This window comes from Anarhichas minor, unplaced genomic scaffold (assembly GCF_050575085.1).
Source record: "Anarhichas minor isolate MPS153535 unplaced genomic scaffold, ASM5057508v1 ptg000024l, whole genome shotgun sequence".
Taxonomy (NCBI): Eukaryota; Metazoa; Chordata; class Actinopteri; order Perciformes; family Anarhichadidae; genus Anarhichas; species Anarhichas minor.
In genome coordinates, this window is record NW_027466470.1 from 11,355,049 (window position 1) to 11,381,136 (window position 26,088).

Here is a 26,088-nt window from a genome sequence, read left to right on the forward strand (position 1 = left end):
AGCCAGAGGGCACTGTTGTACTACGGGAGAAGCAGCGTTTCGGTGTCGGTGTGCTAAAAACTGAAGCTTTAGAGTTCACCGAATCTTTTAAGAGAAACTCATTTATTGAAGAAACATTACAAAACAATTCTAAAGAAGTTTTAGAACATACGTGCCACCCTAACCGATGCATAGCAGTTCTCTCTGAAAAGAAATACTCCCAAGCAGTCTTCATGATGCGTCAACAGTTCCAAGTCCAAAGGGGCATTAAAAACAAAAAGAAGCTCCCTCCTTCCCAGTATAGGACCTCCACGACACAGACAGCAGAGTACAATAACATGGAAAATGAATGGGGACTCACAAAAAGTCTTCCATTGACACACTTCTCACAGTTGTGCACGTTGTACTTGTGTCCCACTGTTGTCAGAGGGTCGCCCCACCCATCAGAGAGGTGGGGTTCACCGGGTGGGTCTGAGCCGGACTAACAGCCTTCTGAGGAATACTCGTCGGTCTTTATCGCCGGCTAACCAACGGTGACAAATCGGCTGCCTTTGCCGCCCTGTGCTGTGGTGGTGCGCTGATCTTTTAGGATGCGGAATCTCTCATTCAGGGTGATTGATGTTTGCTGTAGAAAGAGAAGGACACCAGAGAGTCGTTAAAACACTATTGAGCAATCTTATTGAGACGATGTGGGGAGCCAACACTCAAGAAAAGAAATGGTCCCCTGCCCGTCTATTAAAGCGTACAGAAATATAAGTAGCATGCTCTCACCGGTTTCCCAACACTGTTGATGTCAAACTGCAGAGGCACTCCTTTTGGTATTTTCTTCTCCACTACTTCCATCTTCACCGGAGCAGGGATGGCTGCTGGGGGGTGCAGGGTCCAAGCAGAGGGAGGCCTACGGACGAGTCACACAGTCGGTCACTTGTGTCTGGTGGTGTTTAGTGCGACATGCATATTTACAAATTTCCTTGCGTGTGTAATACAATGCACAACTATATAGGCATTATTAAATATGAATAAACAAATGTTCTTAAAGAAAAGATTGTGGTCTTTACTCGGGCTGAGTCATGGCTGTGGGGTTGTCAATTGAAACGGTCAAGATTCCACTGCTGGCTGTCGATGTGCACCACCTGGTGGATAAACAGGAAAGTTGTTTAGCATCACACGGACTATGAAATTGCAAAAAATAGTCTCCTTTCCACTCCAAATGATAATTAGTGCGATTTCCTCTTCTTCCCACATGTCACTGAATAATAAAAGGCAATTAAGCGTTTTTAAAAAATAGAGCAAAATTAGACTGTGACCTCTAAAGATACTTACTGTCGAGTTCTGACTGGAGAACTGTGAGGATTTGTCTTCTGCACCTGGGCCTGGACCTGTGATACGGAGCCATGGACAAGAATAATAAACAAAGTGGTATACTTACATTAATCTGGAGATAGATTTAGCTCTTAAAATGCCCAGATAAACAGTAAATGCATTACATTTAGCAACTCTTGATGTCACACGTAGTAACCCATAATGTACCTTGAGTCCTCTGTGAAAAAGAAATGTTGCCTGGCGTGCTTCCCTCCGAGTCTGCTGGACAGGCGGCAGTGGTCTGCAGGAGGAGGAAAAAACACAGTATTGAAAAACAGCTGAGTATTTAGTGTACTGTGTGTGCCGTATACAGTTAACCACATAAAGTAACATGTTGATGAGTCTTCATTCCTCTACACCCATTTGAAATGAAACTACTTTCTAGATTACACCTCTTTAAACAGTGTTGTGTGTGATGACATCGTTTTCAGAGAGAACTACACCGTAGCACAAGTGCACCGTATGACTGTGCAAAAGTTTTTGATAAAAGGTGTTCTCACCGCCGTCGCAGATGAAATGGTCTCCTGACCGGTGTTGCATTCTGTCCTCTCGGGGGATCCGGCTGCCTGTACGGCCGCCTCGGTACCTCTTGCTTCCTGTACGGGGCTTCGGTGCGTTGAATGAATGGCTTTGTTTTCTGTCTTGTTTTCTGAAAATGGAGGTGCGGTGAAGTACAGATATATAACCAAAGACAAAAACGTTTGAAAAGCTGCACCGCTTCTAAAAATAGACAGCAAGAGCCGACACGTTTGTTCACGGCACTGTGGAACATAGGCGTCAGAAGCCAATCAGAATTGTAAGGCAGAGGATTAGTTAAAATCTGAAATCTCCTTTTCCACAAATTCTTTTAATATCTTTTCGTCAGAAATAAAACCGGATTTAAGAAAAATGACACTATGCTGAATCTATGAATTAGGCTACTGCCTGAAATCAAGTGTGATGCAGCTCGACCTGAAAGTCACTTCATCGTTAAACTCTTATAAAGGACAGGTAAGCTCAGTGAGTAACAGTACCTCAACACAATCAGCTTCTGCATACGTCTGTAGAACTTCAGTGTGCAAGAGATCAAACGTGAATATGTGTATGCACTTGGAAAAATATAGAAAAAGTAATGAATCTCCAAATGGGATGACATAACTGACTAATAAGTATGTAAAACATACTTTTAACAATAACTTGCACAAGTTTAACAGAAAATAAGAGAAAAACAATCAAGGATGCCGTGGTGGGCATCTGCTGAGATTCTGAGCCCTACTAGCCTTTAATAGATAATTATGGGATGATGGGACACAAGATGGAAAAGTTTCTAAGGTCGTCTGATGAAGACAACAGGATGTATAGGAGGGGCAGTGAGTTTGCCGTTTCTGGATACAAAATGGTGATGTCTGTTGCCTCTTCCTTCTGTTAGCTTCTCTGAGCTTCGGTGTGTTTAACGTTCCTTTTTTATAAATTAAAGATGCGATATGTTTTATACCCGTCATTACAGCAGGGAAAAGGCTGTATGCCAACCTCACAAGGGCTAAACATCGATACCACTACACTTATTTTCTCTTTTAATACACACGTGACACTTAATAATATACCTGTTTTAACCTTCTCTTTTTTTGTTTACCATATTTTAAATTGTCATACTACTCCACTGTGTTTTACTGTTGCACCAATCACCACGCAAGTTTCAGACAAACACCCGAGTCTACCAGGAGCAACATGTCCCCATATGTTTGGTGTGCACTACAGTCCGTCCTCCATTACCTGGCTGACTCCTGCTGCTCTGTTGATCGTGCCGACTCGTTTGAGCAGAGCCGCGGGCCTCCTGGCCGCGAGGCCTGTGATGACCCCTTGACCCCGTCGTCGCCCAGGTGGGGGGGGGACTCTTCTGTTTCTTAATTTAGGAGCTCCTCCTCGGGGCACGCCACCTCCTGGTAAAGATAATATCAGCGGCATTACACATGTACAGAGTTGTTTTGACAGAATTTGACCACAGAAAGCGTTAAGCGCGCGCACACACACACACACACACCTCTCTGGACGGGTCCAACAGTTCTCGATGCTCCCTTTCCTTGGTTCTTCTTGACTGGTCGACGGTTCACTGGGGCCTGTCTCCTTTGTATCTGTTGCTCCTTTTTGTTCAGTCGAATGATGTCATCTGTTACATTTAAATCACACAAGCAAAGATAAGCAAAGTGCTCACATGAGATATATTTAGCTTAGCTACCGACTGACAAACCTCCCGACATGGACGTGCCTCCCACTCGTCAGTAGCTACCGTTAACGTCAGCTAACTGTAGTAACGTTACTCTAGTAACGTTTTCTGTTCGCTACCGAGGACCGTACCTAATGACATGTCGACTTTGTCGGGAACCACTGGTCGTCTCCTCCGGGCTGCTGTAACATCCCCGTTGTTCATACTTTAAACCGCGACAAACATACAAGACTGGTTGGCAGCCGTGCTAACTGTTCGTCCCTTTTAAGGCTAACGTTACGCTACAACAGACACACACACACACACACACACACACACACACACAACTCCCACCCCGTACGTAAACGGCGCCGCGCAGGCGCTGTAGAGACATTCCATCTGCATTGTGGGAAATGTAGTAAGATACAACAAAAACAGTGTGTTACAAAACCTCATGTAACTGGTTGTGTAAAGAGAAACACGACGCTCGCTAACGTGTTTCTCACAAGTTGACTGCTAGCCTTCGGTTAGCTATATTTGCAATAGCCCTTCCAGACATACTTCACATTGTATTCATTGCATGTTGCTCTGCGTTTGGAGGAGGTACGTTATCTTCGTCGCACCGTTTGAGTGATACGCTTCTCTAGCCGTCGTCATCTGTTATTTAATATGTGTATAGTGTTTCTTGATTTATTCAACATGAGCTTGTTTTCGTTTTATTTCTGGTTGTCTGTTATGTTTTGCTAATGGACGCGTGTTATCTCCAGTCTTAACACCGTGTTGTTACTGTGGTTTACCTGCAGCACACCTTTCTCGTCTGAACCAAGGAGATTCTTGAGGCTTGTTGTCCACAGTGATCAGAGACCTACGTCGGTACTGTCCCCTCTGATCAAGTCACTCACCAGTCAGATCATCATGTCAGGCAAAAAACGCAAGTCCACATCCGCTGCTGCGAAACAGCCCAGTGCCAAGCAGCAGAAGTTGGCTCCCATGAAGGAGGAGAAGAGCAAGAGAGCTGGAGGCTGGCTGGAGGACCTTGTGAAGCAGCACAGGACAGAGAACAAGGAGGTGAAATTCAACAAAAAGCGCCTCCGCCTTATATCTGACACAACCCAGATAAAACAGGACTCCAAGGGTGTCCTGTACTGGATGTTAAGAGACCACAGAGTGCAAGGTGAACACTTTAAAACAGCAAAACAGTAATGCAACAACAGACTTTTACTGGCTTATATAACATTTTTTGTGTGTGTGCTTCCCTCCATGTTGTAGACAATTGGGCGCTGGTCCATGCCCAGCAGCTTGCTTTGAAGAAAAACCTTCCTCTGCACGTCTGTGTCTGCCTGGTTGTCCCAAAATCAGAACTGTCCACTCTGAGACATTACAGCTTCATGCTGAAAGGTCTGGAAGAAGTTGCAAAGGTATTGACTTCATGTTTTGTTTTTTAATGCACTGACTACAGCCATAAATTCCATCAGTGCATTAGTCACTCTGTTTATATTCACTTGCTTGACAGAAAAATCATACAATATAATGCATTTGTTCTGTTAGTACATCAACCAGATTAAGCAATACCACCAACCACTTGCAGGCTCTACAAAAATTCCTTGCTTTCTTTTTTTTTAAAGTTAATTCAATTATAAAGTGAAGACATGGGGTTTTATGATGATTAGAATCTGGCAACTTCCAGAAACACAATCTGGTCATTTGATATGGACATTTGTCATTTTTATTATTTTATTTGTTAGATCTATGCTATTTTATTGACAGCCAATTAAACACCTACAACTTGTATGCTGTGTTCATTGTTAAAGTGGAAAGTAAAGTAAAAATGCCGAACAATCTTGTTCATGCTTCTCAAATCTAACAATTTCCTGTTTTTTTTTTGTTTTTTTATTAAATCATATGGTCGGCCAAAACCATCAATTTGGAGACATAGCTGTCATTAATTGTGATAGGCATTTTGGACAGTAATGGGTTAGGTAAAATATGTTTTATAGAATCATCAATAATGGAAAATAATCAATATTTGCAGCTATAGTGAAGTGAGTTATAAAATCAATCAATCAATGGAAAAGTGACAGTTTAGCTGCAGTTACAGACAGTATGGGTACGGGTGATGGTTTAGGGGGCATTCAAAAGGAACACAAGTCAAATATATTCCGCACATGAGACCCAATTATTTGGCACTTTTACCCACAACCAGGTCTATTAAACTTCGTTGTTTTGCCCGAAACTAAACAGGAATGCAAAGCCTTGGACATCCAGTTCCACTTGCTGCACGGTTCAGCGGGGGACACCCTCCCTGGCTTAGTTTGTGACCGCGGCCTGGGGGCCGTGGTGACAGACTTTTCCCCCCTCAGAGACCCACTGCAGTGGTTGGAGGATGTTAAAAAGACTCTTCCAAAGGACATTCCCCTCATACAGGTAAACCCTCAAGAGAGGGAGAGAGTGTTGATGTGATGCTCTGCATTCTGGATTTTATGCTGACGATAGATATTGTTGTTTGATTTGTCTCCTGTCTTTCTCTGATTATTTCCTTGCTTTATTTCTTGTCCTTGTCACGTTTGTTCACAATTAAATACATATTTAAAATCATTTGATGTGTATTGACTTTATTTGTGCCCATGAGTGCTGTCGGTGTTTCTTCATTATCTGTTAAATGAGCGAAAGAACCAAATTTCCCCTTTTTACAGGTTGATGCCCACAATATTGTCCCCTGCTGGGTGGCATCCCCTAAGCTGGAGTATGCTGCCAGGACGATCAGAGGGAAAATCACAAAGCTGTTGCCGGAGTTCCTCACAGAGTTCCCTCTGGTAGAGAAACACTCCCACACTGCTACAAGAACGGCCAAAGTAAGTGCTGCAGTAACGGTGACGGGCATTATTCAAATTGTTCTGAATAAAAGTTAATATGCTATTTATGTTTTTCTGTCACATTCTGGACTTTTGGATCGGTTAAGACAACGGGATAATAATTTGTCTTTCCATAAAAGTATTCATTGCTTTGGAAGTGTTTTTCAAAAATCAATGGTTGCTGTCGGTGAGCTCATTGATGGGGAGTTTTGAAGTCGGATTGCTGCAATAAAGCATTTAATTTCAAGCCTCTCTTCTCCTCTGCACATAATTTATTGATGAGTGAATATAAGCATTCACAGTTTAAATTGACTTCCCAGCTCTGTGTGCTTTTACCGCAGTGCTGTGATTGATATGCAATTCACTTCCGAGCCTCCTGTAGCATAAACGAGGTGAAAGGATCACAACTGCGCCTCTTTTGAAGTTTGCAGTTCTACAAAACCAGAGTGTGTATTTGAGCTCCTCGCTGTCAGCTGTGACCGCTGCTGATTGTTTTCTCCCACCTTCACCTTACAGCCAGTGGACTGGGACAAAACCCTGGCCTCCCTGCAGGTTGACCGAGCAATAGGAGAGACGGAGTGGGCACAGCCAGGCACCAAGGGAGGGTTGGCCATGTTGGAGTCCTTCATTGATGTACGCCTCAAACTGTTTGACACCAAACGCAACGACCCAAACGCTGCTGCCCTCAGCCAGCTGTCCCCCTGGATCCGCTTTGGTCAGTAGTACCATGAGAAATATTGTGGGTGTGAATTATTTTGAAGGGTGTTCCACAAGGATCAATATTGGTGCCCCTCAGACCTCTGTTTTTAATTTAAAGCTTGCTCTAAACTCCCAAAAAGACAAAATCTACACATTTCACATCAGCTTTCATGATCATACTCCGGTCTGACTCATAATGGATGTACAATGGATACAGTACAGCATTATAAGCACTTACATACTGCAACTATTTAAACTAGATTCTTATACCAGAATAGAGCTTCTTCCACTTTTTATTTATTTGTTTTAAACAGAAAACACGTCCAATTGTTCTCTTTGATTAATTGCTCAAGACAGCTATCAAACTCATCACTGCAAGTTTTATGAAAAGGTTGGTTATCACTGACTCCCAGAAGGCGTACTTGTGTTTTCATTTACACCGGCTTGCTATTTAAGTTCACAGTGAATGACCCTGACACCAGATCACAATGTAGTTTAGCTTTAAAATGTACTCATACCATTGCCTTTCATTCTGTCCCGCTGTGTCTGCCTCTTTTAATCACCCATCTCTTCTTCATACTCCTCATCAGGCCACCTGTCAGCCCAGCGGGTGGCGATGCAGGTTCAGCGCAGTGGGAAGTCTGCAGGTCATTCTGTCGCCTCCTTCATCGAGGAGCTGGTTGTGCGCAGAGAGCTGACGGACAACTTCTGCTTCTACAACAAGAAATATGACAGCGTGGAGGGTCAGTTCAAATTTCTAAATTGATAGCTCGTAAATGATTCAGCTCCTGAAGTTGTCAGTTATATTTTTTGTTTTAAATGTGTTATGTATGTGTGTGTGTGTGTGTGTGTTTGTGTTGCTCAGGTGCGTATGAGTGGGCTCAGAAGACCTTGAAAGATCATGCCAAAGACAAGAGGCCGTATGTCTACACGCGTGAGCAGCTGGAGAAATCAAAGACGCACGACAAACTCTGGAACGGTGCTCAGGTACCTTCTCATTCACATGAGCATTGCTCACCAGTCCGTGTTATTGTAAAAGCGTAGTTTCTTACTGTTGTTTATGTCACATTTTCTCCATTAGTACCAGATGGTCACTGAGGGGAAGATGCATGGTTTCTTGAGGATGTACTGGGCCAAAAAGATTCTGGAGTGGACGTCCTCACCAGAGGAGGCCCTTTCAATCGCTCTATACCTGAACGATCGCTACGAGCTGGATGGCCAGGACCCCAATGGCTTTGTCGGTGAGGACATAGAATAAATTCTCAGTTTGACGCCGATTCACTGAATATACTTGTCTCACACATTCATGCCCTCCCCACTGTGTGTCCCTCCTGCAGGTTGCATGTGGTCTATTTGTGGCATCCATGACCGGGGTTGGGGAGAGAGAGACGTTTTCGGAAAGATCCGCTACATGAACTACAAAGGCTGCCTGCGGAAGTTTGACGTCGCCGGATTTGAGAGAAAATACTGTCCCAAAAAGCTTTGAAGCATAAAAATGTTTGGAAGGATTAGAATACAATGCTGATGGCCTAAATCTCTTACATCTTAACCTCAGCGAGCGTTTGCACAGTACAAACAACAGCAACTGTGCTGACGGAGCTAACTGTTTAACATGATCTGTGGTGCTTACTTATTAAGCTGAAAGAGCGACATCTTTACTTTGTTTTATGTTACTTTTATATTACTGTTTTAATTTAAGTAGTTTTTTACACAAAAGATGCCTTGTTTGATGTTCGTATTGCAACAACTGATTCCACGACTGTTCTTTTCGAGGATCTCTGAGGGTTGGAGTCTGTCCATGTTTTCATACCAAACCCTTTCCTGTTCACTTATGTCACAGTGTCTTTATTCATTAACAGTTCTCCAGCTGTAAATGCAGCATATTTTGCCTTCTTACCAGACTTGTTTGGTTATTCTCCACTCAAAAGAATGCATCCAACCAAAATCACTTTGAACTGATTATATTAACATTTAATTCATAATTAAGCATAGCTTAGCCACACTTTGAATATTGTTATCTACCAGCTATTGAAATAGTTCAGTGGCATTCAAAATAATTTAATCACATCTACACACAGACGAGCTGTCAACTAAGGAAAGCAACAACAAAAATTTGATTAGAGAAACTCGTGTTCCTCAATCCACAATGGGAAACAAAAAAGAAAGCTATGTACAGTGTTACATGTTCGTATTTGCAGGCGCCGGCTTACATCACAGTTGTGTTGTAGAAACGTGTTTACTGAGCACAGATGTAATTAAGCCCAGAAAAAAAACACTTCTGCCCACAACTGTCCCCCATGTAGTGGATAAAAAGAAGCCCCTTCAGGTAACTATGCACGTAACACAGTTTCACAAATTATAATGTGTAGCCGTCTCTATGATATCAGCCCTTTTGTTGCGTTAGTTCATTTCAAGGGAAAGATATTTACGTCTCACACGGTTGTGCTTTCTTGCTAATTAGCTGAAACTAGTTGGTATGGTTACAGGGAATGAGAACATCACAAAGGGATGTTAGACCGTAATTTACAGGTTTATTAAGGCCATCAGCAGTTAAACTGTTCCAAGTTTCTATCAAACTCAGTATTTACTTTCACATGCTGTTGTAGAAAGACTATCAGTTCTTATAAAAAGTGGTATTATGTGTGTTGCGTAAACCCATAAAGCAGTATATTGAATACAAATCATGTTTTAGCAGTCTATCAATAACAATGAATAACAATAGAAATGTCCAACAATAAATTCTTGCTTATAATAGAGAACACTGTGGACATTTGAGCTGACAAGGACGTCCGTATTAGATGTTCTTTTGCCACAACTGTAAACAGATGTGCAATGTATTTATTTTAAAGATTGTTTAATCCAGCGCTGAAACAATAAGCCCGCTGGAATACCAATATTTCACTTTAACAGAGAACATTACATCAGAACATCAGCATTGACTCAAAGAGGATCTTCAAGCTCTTTTGTTGGGCGACCACTGGCTGTGCTGCTTTATTAAATATATCAAAGCAGAGTGACAGAAAACTATTGAAGTCATAGCTTTGTAAGAATACACTCGCCACTCTTTGAACACTGAGGTTCAAGCTGCTGGCATGGTTATTGCAGCTCATATTGGTCTTCTGAAAAATGTGCAGCCAAATCTCAAGGTTTCCCCAAATTACACTACGCACATGAAGCTCTAGCGTTAGTTCAGTAATGAAGACTATAGTCTTGTATGCTTGTAGTTTACTTCTCATACATCTGCCATTCACTCCTCACGCATTATTTCCTTGCTGTCATTGTTCGAGGTCAGTCATGATAACAGCTGTTTAGATCAGCTGGTCTACTTTATTCAATAGCACAACGACACCGTTAGGCTATCATCTTGCTGCTGTCTCTTTTTATATATGACTCTCTACCTTCAGCACGTTCACGCTGCTGTTACGCGCCCCTCCACCTCCCCATCTCCGCCAAATCTTCGCAGATCCATCGGCTTCATCAACTCATCATTCTATCAGCCTCATCAGCCACCACCACCACCACCAGTGTCTGGACTCCACGGGGGGGATTCAACTTGCTGCTGCTCAGGGCAGATGCCTCTCGATTACAAATATATACCTGTAGAGTCCAAGCGCCAAAGTCTCTGTCAAGACTTAATCATCACATATTATCTGTTAATAGTAAACAATTATCTTTTCTTCATTTAACTCGTCTCTCCTGATGAGCTGCTATTATCCCAGCTGTGTAATTTTACCAATCATGTGGCCTGTTCAGCCTGGAGCTTCTTCTCACTTGAACGCTTGTTCTAAGTTGTGTCTTTATTTTGCATCATATCACTTCAGTAGCACACTCACAAAGACATTTGTGCTAACAAACAGATTATTACAGGTAATGCTTTTTTTTTACCATGTTCACCAAATCAGTTTAGCATTTTATCATGTTATAATTAGCTTATTAGCACAAAGCTGAGGCTGATTGGTGTCTTTATTTTTGCAGGTATTTAGTCATAAACGTAAGTATTGGACATCATTTAAAATGTTACAACCGACAATTGCGCTAATAGTGAAGTAAAGGGTTCACTAAAAAGTTGCCAAATACAACACGCAAGAGGAAAAGTCAAGGGATCAACAAAGGATTCATCTTCTGGGGACCATGACTGTCTGTACAAAATTTGATAGCAAATTACCTAATAGCTGTTGAAATATATAAGTCTTGACCAAAGTGGGACATTGTCGTCCCTGGGACCATGCCGCTAGCGTGGATATATATATTTAAACAATGAGATATTGGATTATGTGAGTCGTGACTTTCTCCCGCTCTCCTGGGGGATTTGTCCCCCTTGACTTTGCGGGTGTACGAGTCATTTCAGCACAATCACACTTGTAGGTAACAGAAGTAGAATGCAATCACATCAGAACTCCTGTGCCCTGAGGTCTTTTTGTGAAATAGCTTGCGTATGTCTTCAGTGGAAAGTTAATCTCACCCACTAAGATTGGTTTAACAAGGAGAAAATGAAAACAGTGAAGCGCTGGCAGAGTTTAATCAATGTGCTGTTGATATTCCTTTTCCGTTTTATCTCCCAATATTTACAGTCTCCAAATTACTTATTGCTTACACTGACGTTCACTGTAGTCTTGTAGGTATTATTTTCTGTAAGTATGAGAGCTCATTGCACCAGGTAGCCAGCTGACTAATGTTGTGGCTGTTGTGTACTGGTCTGTACAAGCAATGTACAGGAAGGAGGCAGAAAAAAATGGTGTTCTTTACAACATCATTCACTGGTCAGGGTTCTTTATGAGAAAATCCATTCCGCACAGCATCTCTTTTGCCCCAGAATCTGTGGTTATGCGTTAGCATTCAGGCTTTTTCTTCCCATAATTGTCCATCCATTCATTCTCCATCAGCCATTCTGTTCAGGATCACCGGACGCAGAGGAGATGGCATGCACTATGCACGAGAACATGGAACACCCTATGCTGAGTTAATTAACCTAACTTACATGTCTTTGGACTGCGAGATGACACACACACACACACACACACACACACACACACACACACACACACACACACACACACACACACACACAAAGCAGTCAGGCAGCAGTGCTAAACAATTTTCCTGTAACTTACATGTAAGTTTTCATGTAACTTACAACATACCGTTGTAAGTTACATGAAAAGGTTGAAGAAGCACACACGTGTCCATGATACCAGATCACACTATAGGTCGCCTTTACAAGTTCTTCATACCAACCCTGAACTGGGGAAGACTAGTTTCCAGTACAATGCACCTTATTACTGGAATGAAGTGAGCAACAAGACCTGAAGTTAGAGGCGCTCATTCTAGTGAGACGCTTAAAATCATTACTAGCTTATATTTAGAATTTTTGTTCTCAGGTCTCTCTTGCAAAATACATCTTGATCCCAATGACATTTCTTTGATAAATAAAGCTTAACTAGCGTATATATTTTATGTCATTGCTGGAAGGACACAAACACCAGATTTTCTAAATTAAATATAGTTTAAATATAGTTTAAGAATAAAAGTTTTTGAGTCACTTGGGGGAAGCGGAACAAGCTGAAAATAGGGGTGATTGTGGCTGCTGATAAAGTCACCACTGAGCCCCCCCCCCCCCCCCCGCGCTCTGGTTTCTGCTTAACACGGGTGAAGGACATGTCAGACTCACTTCTTCTCTGTCTTTTTTATCGATCACTATTCTCGTTAGAATGACCTTCCAAGTTCCAGTCAGACTATTAGTGTCAGATCCCAATCCTCACTGAAACTCATCTCATCATGAAACACCTCACATCACCTTTCTCTGCACATCATGTCCTCCGTCGCTACATCCTTCTTCTCTCTGAAATGCTTTTGTGATTCTACATTACTTCTTGTTCTTGGAATTTTCTCAAATTATCATTATGGTGTCATAAGTAAATTGTAAGGGTGCTGTAGCTCTTAGGCTTCCACCACCTAACATCTGCTGTTTTAAAGGGACAGTTCACCCCAAAATCAAAATGACATATTCATACAGTCATATTTATACATACTGTATCTTACCTGTAATGTTATTTATAAATCTAGAATGACATGACTGCCTTTTCTTCTCTCCATTCTCACAACAAAGTCTGTGGATTATTTTGAGATGTCATGTCTGCCCCGCCTCCAGAGGACCGGCCACTGTCAGTATCCACAGCGGATGTGAGGAAAACCCTGATGAGACTAAATATGAGTAAAGCTGCTGGGCCGAATAACATCCCTGGTCGTGTAAGAACGAGCCAACCAGCTAACTGATGGCATCACTGATATTTTCAACATATCGCAGGAGAGTGTTCCCACCTGCTTCAAGACAGCCACCATCGTTCCGTTTCAGCTCAGCCTTCAACACACCCTCATGGCATGGGATGAGTACGGCAGAGGACAGGAGGGCTCTACAGCAGGTGATTAAAACCGCCCAGAACATCATTGGCACCCATCTACTGAGCATCAGTGATATTATATTGGTGAGAAGAGGTGCCTGCTGTTCGCCCTGCTGCCGACTGGAAAGAGATACGGAAATATCAGCTGCCGAACCACCAGACTTCAAAAACAGCTTATTTCCTCTGGCTGTGAGACTCCTTAATTCATCCTCCACCCCCCCCCCCCCCCCCCCCCCCCCGTATAGAATATCATTTTTTCCTATGTAGCAAATTGGGACTACAATCTAAATTGTGCAACCATGTCACACAATGACAAATAAAACCCCTTGTAACTTTGTCACCTTGTAACCTTGTAACCTTGTAATGCTTTTTGGGGGAAAAAACTGCTGCTGAGTTCTTCAAATGTATTTTTTTGGCGCTTTCAGCACCACAAGCCGAGTGCCATATAGTTCCATGATATTCTAGAAAAGGCAGACTTATACCGCCGATATCTCCAAAAACCAAAACAATCTAGAATAATAAACAGCACTAAGGGGGAAATTATGTATTTTTGATATTGGAGTGAACTGTCCCTTTAATAGAGGTGGTCTGTATGTTTACTGTTTCATTAACTGTGTGTATTAAGAATCTAAATTAAATTTGTAACTCTCTACTTTCATTGTGTTCTGAGTCAACACACGTCAGGGTGATGCATATAAATTACACATTTCCATGTTGGTTGAGATTTAACAGAGGAAAACCAGTGAGGTGAAGTCAAAAACTTTGCAATGCATCTCCTCTACAACTACTGAGCACCACATTAACTTTTTTTCATTCTTTCCAATTTTATGGTCTTCAACATGTCAATCTGTAAGTGAAAGTCAAAATGAAACACATCATATTTCTCATTTTGGGTTGATATATGCTTTAATTTCACAGTGCCCACGCTCTGCTCGCAGAATTCTTCAAAGTTAAATTGTACTGTCTGCTTCATGTTGTCATATCAAAGCGCCACGGGTGATAATAATAACCGCCGCGCGCTTGAATGAATACCATTAGACGATACTTGTGATGTGGCCTCTTAAATGGGTCTGTTTGCGCAGCCGTTGGGTAAACAGTGTATTCTGTTATGGCGATGAAGGTTGTGGGCAGATTGCTGATCATTAGCGTTGGTGTGGCACACTGATAACACTTCGTCATTACAACGTGATTAGTCATTATCCATCTGTTAGCTCATCTTTGTGTTCTGTGTCAATCATCATTTCATTTTTTTTTTTTTACATATTATGAATCCAGTGACATCATCTTTCCTCTCTACCCCGTAATTATCATCTTCATTTGTAGAAGTTGTTTTCTTCCCGTGTACTGTGTGTCACCTAGAGTTGAGATAAGACAGACGAGTGGAAAGGTTCTCGTGGCCCTTGGCAGACGTTGTACTTATAAATAGGTTGTCTTGTTGGGCAGCACTTTGACCATGATGTTTACACAGAAGTCCTGGAGCTGGTTGCTCTATAGGAGTGTGAACATGAAAACAAGAGTCATTATAAACACACACTTGTAAGCACATCTTACCAGCAGCACTGATGTTCAAAAGCAGGTCATATTTCAAGGGTATACACGCTGAGAAAAACCTGCATGCTTTCATTAAATAGTAGAGCACACTGCATTAGGTACTGCACATTGATAAAAGAGTTGATGATTCACATGTCCATACAGGTACTGTTTTCAATACAATTTGCTAAATGTTAAAGCAATTAATTCAACACATGAAACAACAATAACACTTTGGAGAGCAATAAATGCCGGTGGCCTTTTCAACCTGGCAATATTTCTAAAGTGATAATTTCGTTAATTAAGCTTTAAACAACATTTCAAGGTTCATTTTTTGTTCTCCACAACAAAATGCAGTTTAATGTCCCATCTGCTACATGAGAAAATACACACACACACTCACACACACACACACACACACACACACACACACACACACACACACACACACACAAACACACAAAACTGTGGAGTGTGGTAGATGAATTCAAAAATCTCACAGCCTGAAGAAGAACAAAAAGTAGAATTAGTAATATTATACATTTTAGGTAAGTGCAAAAAAGAGTGGTCAAAGAAATATGCATGGAAATACTTGTAAAGCACCTGACTTATCAGCTTTGCCACTTGTTATAAATTCGATAAACAAACATTGCCCCGTGTTTATTTCCCTGCTTCACTTAATTGACTTTCATTTTCACCCCCGACTCATTCCGAGACAAATGTTCTTCCTTTTAAACAGAAGCCATTGTGCATTGATTCTTTGCTGTGAAAGCGTGTTAACAGGTCCTCTTGGAAATGTTACGCTCATCAACAGTCACCCGCAACAAATACATTCACGATCCTGCACCCATTAGCTATACACATTCAGGGAGGGCATGCAAACTCCACGCAGACAGAATTCAAACCCAGAACAATCTTGCTGCGAGGCGTCGGCGTTAACCGCTGTGCCACCGTACACAAACACACTGACAGAAAGGATTTACCTTTGAGACAGTCGATGGGATGTATTTCTCATGCATACAAATGCTGCTGTATCATTTAAATGATAATTTCATTGTTCATCTAAAACATTGACGTCAGAAAGGTCAATGTAGCTCCACGTCATCATTTTTCACTTCACTCAGTCTTATTGGTTCTCTCTATGAATGGGATTTGAGTTACTGTGGATATTTCTGCAATCTGGAGGACTTCCAGATCCAGTAGCAGACTGTGCAGCAACGATGCTTATTTTTTCTTGAGTGCGTCTCTTAAGTCTTGCCACTTTGGCTTTTGTCACATGGTTCAATCGATTTGGGGTAGCATCTGTTCCCCTTCGTGTGCCATCGCCTTCCACTTAAAGAGTTATATCCTTCCATTTAGGGACCTTTCCCATATGAAGATAATATATGTACAGATAACTTGATCAGCCAGATAGTTTCTCACAGTCAAAATACCATCTGTCAATCACCGAACGTAGTCAGGAGAAGAGAGAAAACATCCATGCCCGTAGCTGCCAGCGATTCTCGACTGATACTGTGACATCGGGAGAATGCAGCTGCCGTGGAAGGGAAATATACCGATGGAGGAGGGATTAACTACATTCTTCCAAAAGGAATTCCCTCAATTGGGGTGATGATGACTGTGGTAGCTACTTCAAATGAGATCTGGCAACTGTGTAGGCCATAACATACAATTCACACCATTTGCAGGCTCATTAAACCCCCCTTATTCCCTGTATTACATGCATTTCTCCTGTCATTTTTCCTTTAATTTGTCATCCATCGGTGTATAATGTTCTTGGACCTTTGGTCCAGACTAAGTAGATTCCGTACTATTGGGAATTTTCTCGCTTAAGGTGCTGCGACGGCTCATCTTTAAGCTGGAGCGCGCTGGCCAGCCTTTAGCATAACAAGTAACGTGACTGAACATTTCTCTGAACTTTGTGGACATGAGGTTGTAGAGGATGGGGTTTATGGCAGAGCTCAGGTAGAAGCAGACTCCGGAGACGATGTGGACGTGCTCGAAGACCTGGAGGTGGTGCTCGGACGAGGGGTCGATGTAGCTCCACATCAAGCGGTCCGCATGGAAGGGAGCCCAGCAAAGGCCGAACACAACCACCAGCACACCTGGACAGGCCAAAAGGACAGTTTAGGTGAAAGTCAACTGGACAGATACACACACACACACACACACACACACAGTCAATTTCAATCTAGTTTTCTGCTCCTTAACATGACTGAAAGAACACTCACACAGCATTTTGGTGACTTGCAGATTGCGTTTCCTCAGTTTCTGCTTGTGGGACCTGGAGAGAGTTTCCGGTCCAAAGCTGGTGTCCACTACTGTCGTCATCCTCTCCCTTCTCAGCCCCAAGCCAATGAGCAGGTAGAGAATGCTTATTATCAGCATGGGGAGCAGGAAGAAGGTCAACGTAGAAATCAGGATAATCAGGTTGTAGATCCAGGTGGGTTTAATCACATCTAAGGATGGAGATGAATAAAATAGATCAGATCATGATCCCAGGTGTACCACGGGCATCATAGCTTCATATACTACTGGACAACATCTTATCCCACTTAAGCTTACGCTAGCAGCATGGCTCTAGGGATGGCAATATCCGTCAGAGGTTAATCCTGCTGGCTTTGGTGAGACCATGATTTTTCCTGTTGCGCCATCGCTGATATTTCTGTTTTTAAAAAAGAAATTATCTTGAATACTATCATGAAGTTCAGATAGAGATATTCATGGTGCCCAGAGGATGAATCCTAATGACCAGCAGGTTGAATAACTCACTTTACCAGTGAAATATCTCAACATGTATTTGATGTGTGCCCTTTTAACATAAAATGTGCTACGAACATCAATGGGTCCCAAATAATGTTCCTTAGTGACCTGATCTCCTGACTTTTGCGGTTTTCAGTGAAATATCACAACAACTATGGAAAAGACTGATTTGACATCTTGTGCAGATATTCATCTCCCCCTCGGGATATTAATAATGACTTTAAAGGTCCTCTGACTTTTTTCATCTACTATCATCAGCCCAACTTTTGTCCAATAGGCTCCTTTTTTCTAATGAACAATTACTTGCAAAGCTATTTTCCCATTCAGCCTCCGCTGTAGTTTGTGTTTAGTGCAATTAGAAAATGTTAGCATGCTTACAGGCTAAACTAAGATGGTTAACACAGCAAACATTGTCACTGTGAGCATTTTAGCAAGCCCATGTAGCTTTTAGCCTCACAAAGCTGCTAACATTGCTGTAGACTCTTAAAAACTAAAATCGTAAATAATAAATATATACAAACGGCAGATAGTAGATCGGGGAAACTGTCGTCCAAACTTTGGAGGCAGCGTCATAATCCCGTGCAGACTGGTGTTTGGCACAGCACACAGCATGGACAGCACCCACAGCATGAAGATGACCCTCTTGACATGAGCACGTGTGGTCATGTGTTTGACTTTGAGGGGGTGCAACACCGCCACGTAGCGCTCCACGCTGAGCGCGGTGACATTGAGGATGGAGGCGAAGCAGACGGTCTCAAACAGGAAGGTTTTGAAGTAGCAACCCCACTCCCCGAGCAGGAAGGGGTAGTTCTGCCACATCTCGTAGAGCTCTAATGGCATGCCCAGCAGCAGCACCAGCAGGTCAGACGCCGACAGGCTCAGCAGGTAGTAGTTGGTGGGTGTCTGCATCACCCTGTGGCGCAAAATGACCGTGCAGGTCAGAGAATTGCCCAACACACCCACCATGAAGATGGTCAGGTAGGTGACACAGACGGGAATGAACACAGGGGACCTCGGAGGCCCCAGGTACATGGCCAGGTAGTCCTTCTCGCTCAAGCACATGTCATCCAGATCTTGTGCAGTAGCTTGAGTCAACAACCAGGAGATATTCATCCCGCACACCAAAGCAGCCTCGGGGCAGCCCACGTCATTGAAAACTCCGGCACCAAGAGCAGCGGAGGAGCAGTTAAACTCTGGCATGTTGACGACTGGCAGGAAGGTTCTTTGGATTCTAAACCTAATACAAAGAGGAGAAAAGGGGAAGTTACAAACTTTTAAGAATCTGTGTCTTGTGCCACTTAACCTAATGGAAGTGCAACTCTAAATTACTGGAAGATACCTATAAGTGATATCCTAAGTTTAACCGACCAATTCACATAATGTTGTTACCGAGCAGCTGTACCTTAGCCCTCGTCTACAGCAGCAAGCAGAGAAACAGAGACACTGTTCATAAGTGGAAGCAACATTCAGACAAAAACTGTCAATGAATAAATTGAATAAATGATCACCGGGGCAGCAATGTTTATAGACACGACAGGTAAAGGTTCAACCATAAAACTTCCCCAGTTAAGTCTCAACCGGGGAAAGAAATTATTTTTGTATTTGAATACGTTTTCAGAAGTGTTTTGCATGTTTAAATATACATTAACTCATTATCTTATTAATGGTCAGAAATCTAAACATTGAATAAAGCCAGGTTGAAAATTCATGTTTAGTTTTGCTGAAAGGAGAAAATACTGTCAGCAGCCTACAATATTAGGAATAAAATATGAATCAGGATATGAATGATATATGAACAAACCCTTCAGAATAATAATAGGAATGAAACTCCATAGTGAGATGTGTGTAATTGCTTAAGCGGATATTTCTGGCTGAGAAGGCGAGAAAAACCTAATTTTCAGAAAACGACTAAAATAAAATCGCTCAAAATCTCAAAATTGATCAGTGCATGAAAAACAATGTTTTTTCATGTAGTGTCTCCTCGGAAGATGTTTGACACTCATAGCCATACACATGTAATTATACTTGAAAAAAAAAAAAGCTTTCTAAACTTTCTCAAATATCTTGTATGCTCTCTTGTCCTCCCATAAAACACGTCAACTCACAATGTTGTCTTGTATCGGAATTCATAATTATGCAGCAGAAAACAGACTCCAGAGAGACTGTTGTTTGGACTCCCACACTGGATTTGTTTATCAATTCAACATGCAACAGAATTATAAATATATCTTAATGTCGTGAACAGAAAAAACCCCTCACCTGCAGTTTGTGGGCTCCTTGAGGGCTTGAGATGAATACGATCTGAAGAAAGGTGAGACAATGTGTGATCATCATATTTCTCTGCATCCTGGACTTAGTTTCTCTGGTACTTTGTCTTGACTGCTTTGGTGTTCCCTGAACACAGCTGCCTCGACTTCCCGTATTTGAGCACTGGCGTCCACCCCACCTCTCTCTCTCTCTCTCTCCCCCCCCCCTCTCTCCCCCCCTCTCTCTCTCTCTCTCTCTTCATCAATAGATCATCTTGTTTACAGCCTCCACCATTAGCTGCCTTCCATCTCTCTCTTTTGTCAAATTCAACTTCTTTAACCTTTTTTTCTCTCATTCTTTCACACCCACACACACACACACACACACACACCCACACACACCCACACACACACACACACACACACGCACACACACACACACACACATGCACACTTTCATATATGAACCGACAGGCTTTAACTTGCAATCCTCCATTCTATTACTTTTTAGATTGAGTGACTGCGTATGGCAGCAGCGTGTAAATGAAGATTGGGATTGCTTTGATCCCCTGTGGGTCTGAGTGCGTCTGGAGAGGAGGCGAACAGAATAGAAACATAGAACTCTGCCCAGTCAAAAAGAAAAAACACACTCCCAAATCCATAATGAAATAAGAATTTAAAATAACACACAGAGGTCTTGTTGAACATATATGAAATAACATGAATCATGAATGTTCAGAAATTGTAGAAATTTAAATCGTTCTTTTCATTCAGAGAAAAGGCAACAAATGGGGACAATAACTGTGGATGCAACAAACCTGAAGTATAAAACCTGCATCAAATACAAAATCATATATTCATGTGCGCAGTATTTACACAGCGGGGCATCCACCACAGCTTAAAAGCTTCTGGTTTGTTATGCATCACACAGTTTCATTTTTTGAAATTCTTGTTAGTAACTTTGAGTAGGCCTAATGGATACGACACACATGTTCCTCAGAGTATGAATCCCTCTGACTACTTCTACTACCACCAGCAGGTTGACATTTTTGTTTTCAATAACATGTCGGATGTATTGCTGTTAAATTTGGTACAGGTATTCATGGTGTCCAGATGATGAATCCTGCTGACTTTGGAGATCCCCTGAACATTCATAGTTCCCAGAGGACGACTCCTTTCACTTTTCATCGAGTACCACTACGATTTGTCATTTAGAAGGACTGGTATGAAAATCAGGTACAGACATTCATATACCCCTCAGTAATGAAGCTTAGCGGAAGCTCAGTCAGGAAGACTCTCTTTACTCTGCTTTTCCTTCATAATGTCTCAGTCTCTCTCTCTCTCCCTGTGATTACTCTCATCAGCTGATTCTGGGTATTTACTTTAAATTAACCAACCAGATTCTGCACAGTTTCCTTTAGCCAATCACATCGTTGCTGTCAAACTTAAAAAACGTTCTCCTCTCTGCTGCTGTCAGTTCTCATTGCAGCACAATCAAGATGCGACCCACCTCCGCTCCAGCCCCCTCCAGTCTGCATCACAGTCGTGCACCTCATTCGTCATCGGATTGCAGCAACTCCCTTCATCACCACAAGCGCAGTGCAGACCGGCACCAATCAGCTATCAGTGGGGCACAACAGAGAGACTCACATGCGAACAAAGTACAGAGAAACTCTGGATTACAACACACACAGATGGTGTTCTTTTCTGCTCAGAGAGCCAAATACCTGCCTGGATATATATATCCATTCTATAGTTCAGTCAAATACAACTGTAATGACAAGGCTCAATCAACTGGCCAATGAGTCGTTGTGTTAGCGGGAAGAGCTGCATTGTACAACTGTGACTTAAAGAGTAGAAATACGGTGTTCATGTTACACAGTAATCCACCAGAAATGTATGCTTGCAGGATATTTGATTGGCCAATACAGCGCCTTGCAGGTGGACGTCTCGTTGTAGTTGTGCCAGGTCTAACTTTTTTTGGAAACCTCGCTGGGCTGATGGACTGGCTCAATTGAAATGAATCAGAGTGCTGTGTTTCTTTACGCAGGGTTACTGTCCGTCTGAACATGGCCTGACTGAACTGACAACAATTAGCAAAGTTGGTATATATGCCGCAAATGCAGAAATAAAAACAAGCAATCCTGCACCCTCTTGACAACCTCATTTTCTCCTTCTGCTGAAGTGGTGATAAAATAAGACACACTACATATTGTTTGCCATACTAACCGTCCAGTACATAATTAGATCCAACCTAATCTAAGCTGCACCGCACGATTAGCACAGTCTCATTACGTCTGCAATCACTCGTTTCCAGAGAGGTATAGAGGTATAGATATCCCAATCAGTTGCTTCGATTTCAAGTGATTCATGTCATTCAGTACGTTGTCTTACTGTCGTGTTGGGAAATTAGGAAGAAAAACATATTAATTATAAGAGTATTTTTCCTTCAGCAAAAACCCAATTAGTAAGAAAATCCTCCATATATTTATGCATGTGTACGGAGTAGAGCCGGGGAACTACTTGACATGCTGAAGAATGATAACAGATGAGCCTACATCTGTGTGCAATAAATCATCAACTGACAGAGCTTTTGTCAGAGGCCAGAAACTTCTCAGTTTTGGTCGGCTGCACACGCCTCTACCACTGTGTCTTGTGCCCCACCTCCCATCTCTCTGCCTCCCTCTGCAGTGTGGTCTAACTCAATCACAGCTTTTAATACCAACGCAGGAGCTCCAATACCTCCCTGGGAGGATGTTGACATGTTCTCATTGGTGTCTCCGTTTAGCATTATTATTGGGCTTCTGTGAGACAGAAGCAGTTGATTGTGACGAGACCCCCTCAACATCATGGTGAGTGTACAGTATTTGTCCACAGCGTGCAAAACTGCCATGGCTTTCTGGGTCGCCGCTGCCCTTTCATTTTCACATTCCCATGCTGCTGACTACAAAACAGAGAAAGGAATAAAGGTGCACTTCAGCCCACAGACTGAGTGGGACTAAGAAAGCTTGTTTTGTTCGGAACTTTGAATTAAAGGGAGAGAAGTTTCTGATATTGCGTCCCCACACTTTGATGGCGATGGCAAAAATAGCATTGCATGCCGGAAGTGAATTAGTGATTAATCACCCTCATGCATGAATCATACATCAATAATAGCTTCATTTTACTCATGATCCATGATGATGAGGATATAAATGACAAAAATAGCACATTGTCAATATTTTAGAGACCCCCTAAAATTTCACAAATCGTGTTTTCAGGGGAGCTCATGTCTTATTAAGAGGCATGAGGTTCCTTGTAGGTTGTACCCGGTTTGTCCAGTGAAGTGTGTGATTGTTGCAGTTTTCCCCAAAAGCTAAAAGAGTTTAAAGAGTTTATTAAATCGTGGTGCATTTCCAAAACTGTGACTTAAAACAGCAAAAGTCACACTGTGACACAAACAAGGTAAAGGTAGGTTTGCCCATATTACAAAACAAATGTTTCACTTCCCTCGGGTGGTATCTAGCCACGCAGTTTGGTTGATGGTTTTATTTGTCTTTCCAGCAGTTGTATTGCTGTTACTCTTTCCAATGTAGAGGAACTCATTTTTCAATGCTGTGAAAACCAAATTCCATTTGCCTCCGTTGTATTGGGGTCGGGGCCAAAATCTCACTCGGATAATTAAAATCCTGGCTAAAAGAAATCAAAACTCTCTGCAGCGATATATATCACTAAAGCAGTGTATCCATATCTGGGGTTCAATCAATACCCTCCAGAAATTCTGCAACACAAGATTTTGTTCATTTGTTACTGAGAACATCGCTCCTTGTTGAACTGTTCACTGACATGTAACCTGTGAGGAGAGCTCATGAGAAGGATTCTTCTTCTTCTACGTCTACTTTTCCTTTTTGAAACATTAGGAATGTGGAAACACTTAAAAAAAGTGCCTGCCTCTCCTCAGGTCAGGAAACAGGTCTTCATCTACATCAAGTGAAGTGTTGGCCCTGTCCAAAAAACACATGTGCAGCCTGGAGAAGGTTTCCAGCTCATAAAAATTTCTGTCGCACACCTTCCACTGCCCAGAAACCCATTCAAGACGTGGTTAAAGAATTGCAAACAAAGTGAAACAAACAGATTCTTTATTGTAGGATTGTTTATGGTGCACGACAGCAGCGTGATCCTGAAGAGCATGAAGGCAAACAGTCATATGTGAGGTGGCAGCGTCTCGGAGGAGCCCACAGTGGCTGACTGAGGCTCACCGTGTGACGTTTCCCCCATGCCAGCATCGTTTTGTTTACAGCGTCAAATAAAAGCAGATATCAGGAGGATTTATTTAAATTGTTTACAGCTTTTCTTGGATGCCTAAAGCACAGTCTGCACTCAGTATATGTCTGTGTCTGTCCTTTGTTATAATCTAATGGAAACACGCTCCCTCGTAACTTGCAGGTTTAATTAACTTGATGCAGAGTCTTAAAACTGTGAACGCTGTGTAAAATGAACAGAGAGGGCAACGTCGGTCATGTGCAATGAACAGCTCCTGCAGGCTTTCTCCACTGCTCTTCTTGTGCATATTCATGGGCTGCAATTGCAGAACCTTTAAAGATTGATTTAAAGCAAAACCAAATGAATACATCAATCTATAATACGTCCATGCTTTAATGGAGCCACTGATTTTCATAATAGGATTAAGTAGTTGTGTGCCATTTCCCGATAAGATAATTGCATCCTTGCCATATTAAGACTTTGAACTCTGACCTTGGAAACTCTATCAACTCACAGGGTTCATTCTCTTCAACAAAGAAAGATAAGTCACTGACATCTTTTAACGAGGGGTCTATTGGCAGCAGGTTCATTAGACGCTGGCTCTGTGCTTTAAGTAACTGGAAGCCTGTGTAAAGATTTAGGAGCAGAGATGTGCTCAGCTCTCTTGGTGCTCTTAGAACTCTGGCAGCAGCATTCTGCCAGAGTCGAAGATGTCTGACAGCCTTTAGAGAATAAACCAGCAATTTAAAACATAATGAATAGATTCATTGAAAATGAAAACAATCACTAGTTGAAGCTCTGCTTTGTACACAACACAGTGCAGAGAGAAGCATGTCTGCAGAGCCCAGTGACGGTGTCTGGATGACTGTCAGCAATGTTAAAGTGTACATGTGTGAATTGAGATGTGCTGTTGATGACTCTTACGAAGCAGGGGGCTTGAGGCAGCGGTAGCCTAAGGGTTTTTCCCTTTCACCCAAAGAAGAAGAACAGGCAGAGTGTGTGTTCACGACCACAGACCAACACATTCTCACTCCGGACTCCTCAAATACCGACGCTTGGTCAGTGGTCCTAAACTTCAAGTTATGACGCTCTAGTCACCCTTCCAGTGTCCGTTTTGAACGTGTCAGGGACGGCTTGTCAATATATATGTTCGTTACATGCATAGTGTCTTTTCAAAATAAACTGCTGTCTTCACAGTAAGATATAGGTTTAGGCAACAAAACCTCTTAGTTAGCTTTAGTAAGAGAGCATGGTTGACATTAACTTGAATGACGACCACCGACAAACGACGGTGACAAAATGTCTGTTTACTTTTAGTTTTGCATGGGACACAAACAAACGTTCCCCACTGTTTGTTTGACCCATCCCTCTCCCTAAGAGGGAGCTCCCTAAGGCAAATTTGTGATTTATGATATTGGGATATATAACTAAAATTGACTTGACTTCACATAATTTGAACCCATATCACAATTACAATCAACTGAAAAACGGCACTCATACAAGATTTCTAACCCAAAAGAAAGAAGATGTATTTCAGGGTATTAGTTGTATATTTTGTGTCGTGCTGACAGACTGCTAGTCTGACACTGTGCAACACTATAAACTCATGACAGGCTTTCCTGGTTGGTTCATTAAGCAGAAAGATGTCAATGAGGCAGCAGAAACAGAAAGCAGTGCATGTCAATGAGCAGGAAGATTTCAGGATGACCTGACGTACCCTCAGAGCCATGCAGGGTATTTACTGTAGCTACGTTCTTTGCAGCGCAGCAAACTGGTGGTGCAGTTCAGTTCAGCATCTGTTCTCCTCTACAGCTCAAAAAGGCCTAATCCATAAT

At 42.2% G+C, this 26,088-nt stretch overlaps 3 protein-coding genes across 3 annotated transcripts; 1 reads left to right on the forward strand and 2 right to left on the reverse strand.

Moving 5' to 3' along the window:
* Nucleotides 1-83: 83 nt before the first annotated feature.
* On the reverse strand, nt 84-3,842 carry LOC142955900 (UAP56-interacting factor-like). Its single transcript, XM_076097141.1, has 9 exons — nt 3,676-3,842; nt 3,362-3,487; nt 3,094-3,260; nt 1,842-1,990; nt 1,510-1,582; nt 1,303-1,358; nt 1,038-1,112; nt 751-877; nt 84-604 (listed from the first exon to the last, which is right to left on the reverse strand). Exons 1-9 carry the CDS (start codon nt 3,746-3,748, stop codon nt 503-505), a joined length of 948 nt encoding a protein of 315 aa, XP_075953256.1. The 5' UTR covers nt 3,749-3,842; the 3' UTR covers nt 84-502.
* A 133-nt stretch (nt 3,843-3,975) lies between these two features.
* Nucleotides 3,976-8,902, forward strand: cpdp (CPD photolyase). Its single transcript, XM_076097870.1, has 10 exons — nt 3,976-4,126; nt 4,327-4,697; nt 4,793-4,941; nt 5,765-5,947; nt 6,217-6,375; nt 6,892-7,090; nt 7,665-7,817; nt 7,940-8,061; nt 8,156-8,315; nt 8,412-8,902. Exons 1-10 carry the CDS (start codon nt 4,104-4,106, stop codon nt 8,558-8,560), a joined length of 1,668 nt encoding a protein of 555 aa, XP_075953985.1. The 5' UTR covers nt 3,976-4,103; the 3' UTR covers nt 8,561-8,902.
* A 7,894-nt stretch (nt 8,903-16,796) lies between these two features.
* LOC142956751 (neuromedin-U receptor 1-like) lies at nt 16,797-18,965 on the reverse strand. Its single transcript, XM_076098486.1, has 3 exons — nt 18,287-18,965; nt 17,234-17,461; nt 16,797-17,107 (listed from the first exon to the last, which is right to left on the reverse strand). The coding sequence occupies exons 1-3, from the start codon at nt 18,963-18,965 to the stop codon at nt 16,797-16,799; spliced, it is 1,218 nt and encodes a 405-aa protein (XP_075954601.1).
* Nucleotides 18,966-26,088: the final 7,123 nt, after the last annotated feature.

Bases quoted from the DNA above. Each gene is read 5' to 3' on its own strand.
- LOC142955900 (XM_076097141.1), bottom strand. From the start codon at position 3,748: ATGAACAACGGGGATGTTACAGCAGCCCGGAGGAGACGACCAGTGGTT. The intron at 1,583-1,841 runs GTGAGAACACCT...CTCCTCCTGCAG, and splicing joins CCATTTCATCTGCGACGGCG to ACCACTGCCGCCTGTCCAGC. The intron at 878-1,037 runs GTAAAGACCACA...ACTCGTCCGTAG, and splicing joins ACAGCCATGACTCAGCCCGA to GCCTCCCTCTGCTTGGACCC.
- cpdp (XM_076097870.1), top strand. From the start codon at position 4,104: ATGTTGCTCTGCGTTTGGAGGAG. The intron at 4,127-4,326 runs GTACGTTATCTT...GTTTACCTGCAG, and splicing joins TTGCTCTGCGTTTGGAGGAG to CACACCTTTCTCGTCTGAAC. The intron at 5,948-6,216 runs GTAAACCCTCAA...CCCTTTTTACAG, and splicing joins AGGACATTCCCCTCATACAG to GTTGATGCCCACAATATTGT.
- LOC142956751 (XM_076098486.1), bottom strand. From the start codon at position 18,965: ATGCCAGAGTTTAACTGCTCCTCCGCTGCTCTTGGTGCCGGAGTTTTC. The intron at 17,462-18,286 runs GTTTGTATATAT...CTCCATCCTTAG, and splicing joins TCCCCGATCTACTATCTGCC to ATGTGATTAAACCCACCTGG. The intron at 17,108-17,233 runs GTGAGTGTTCTT...TGGCCTGTCCAG, and splicing joins GCAAGTCACCAAAATGCTGT to GTGTGCTGGTGGTTGTGTTC.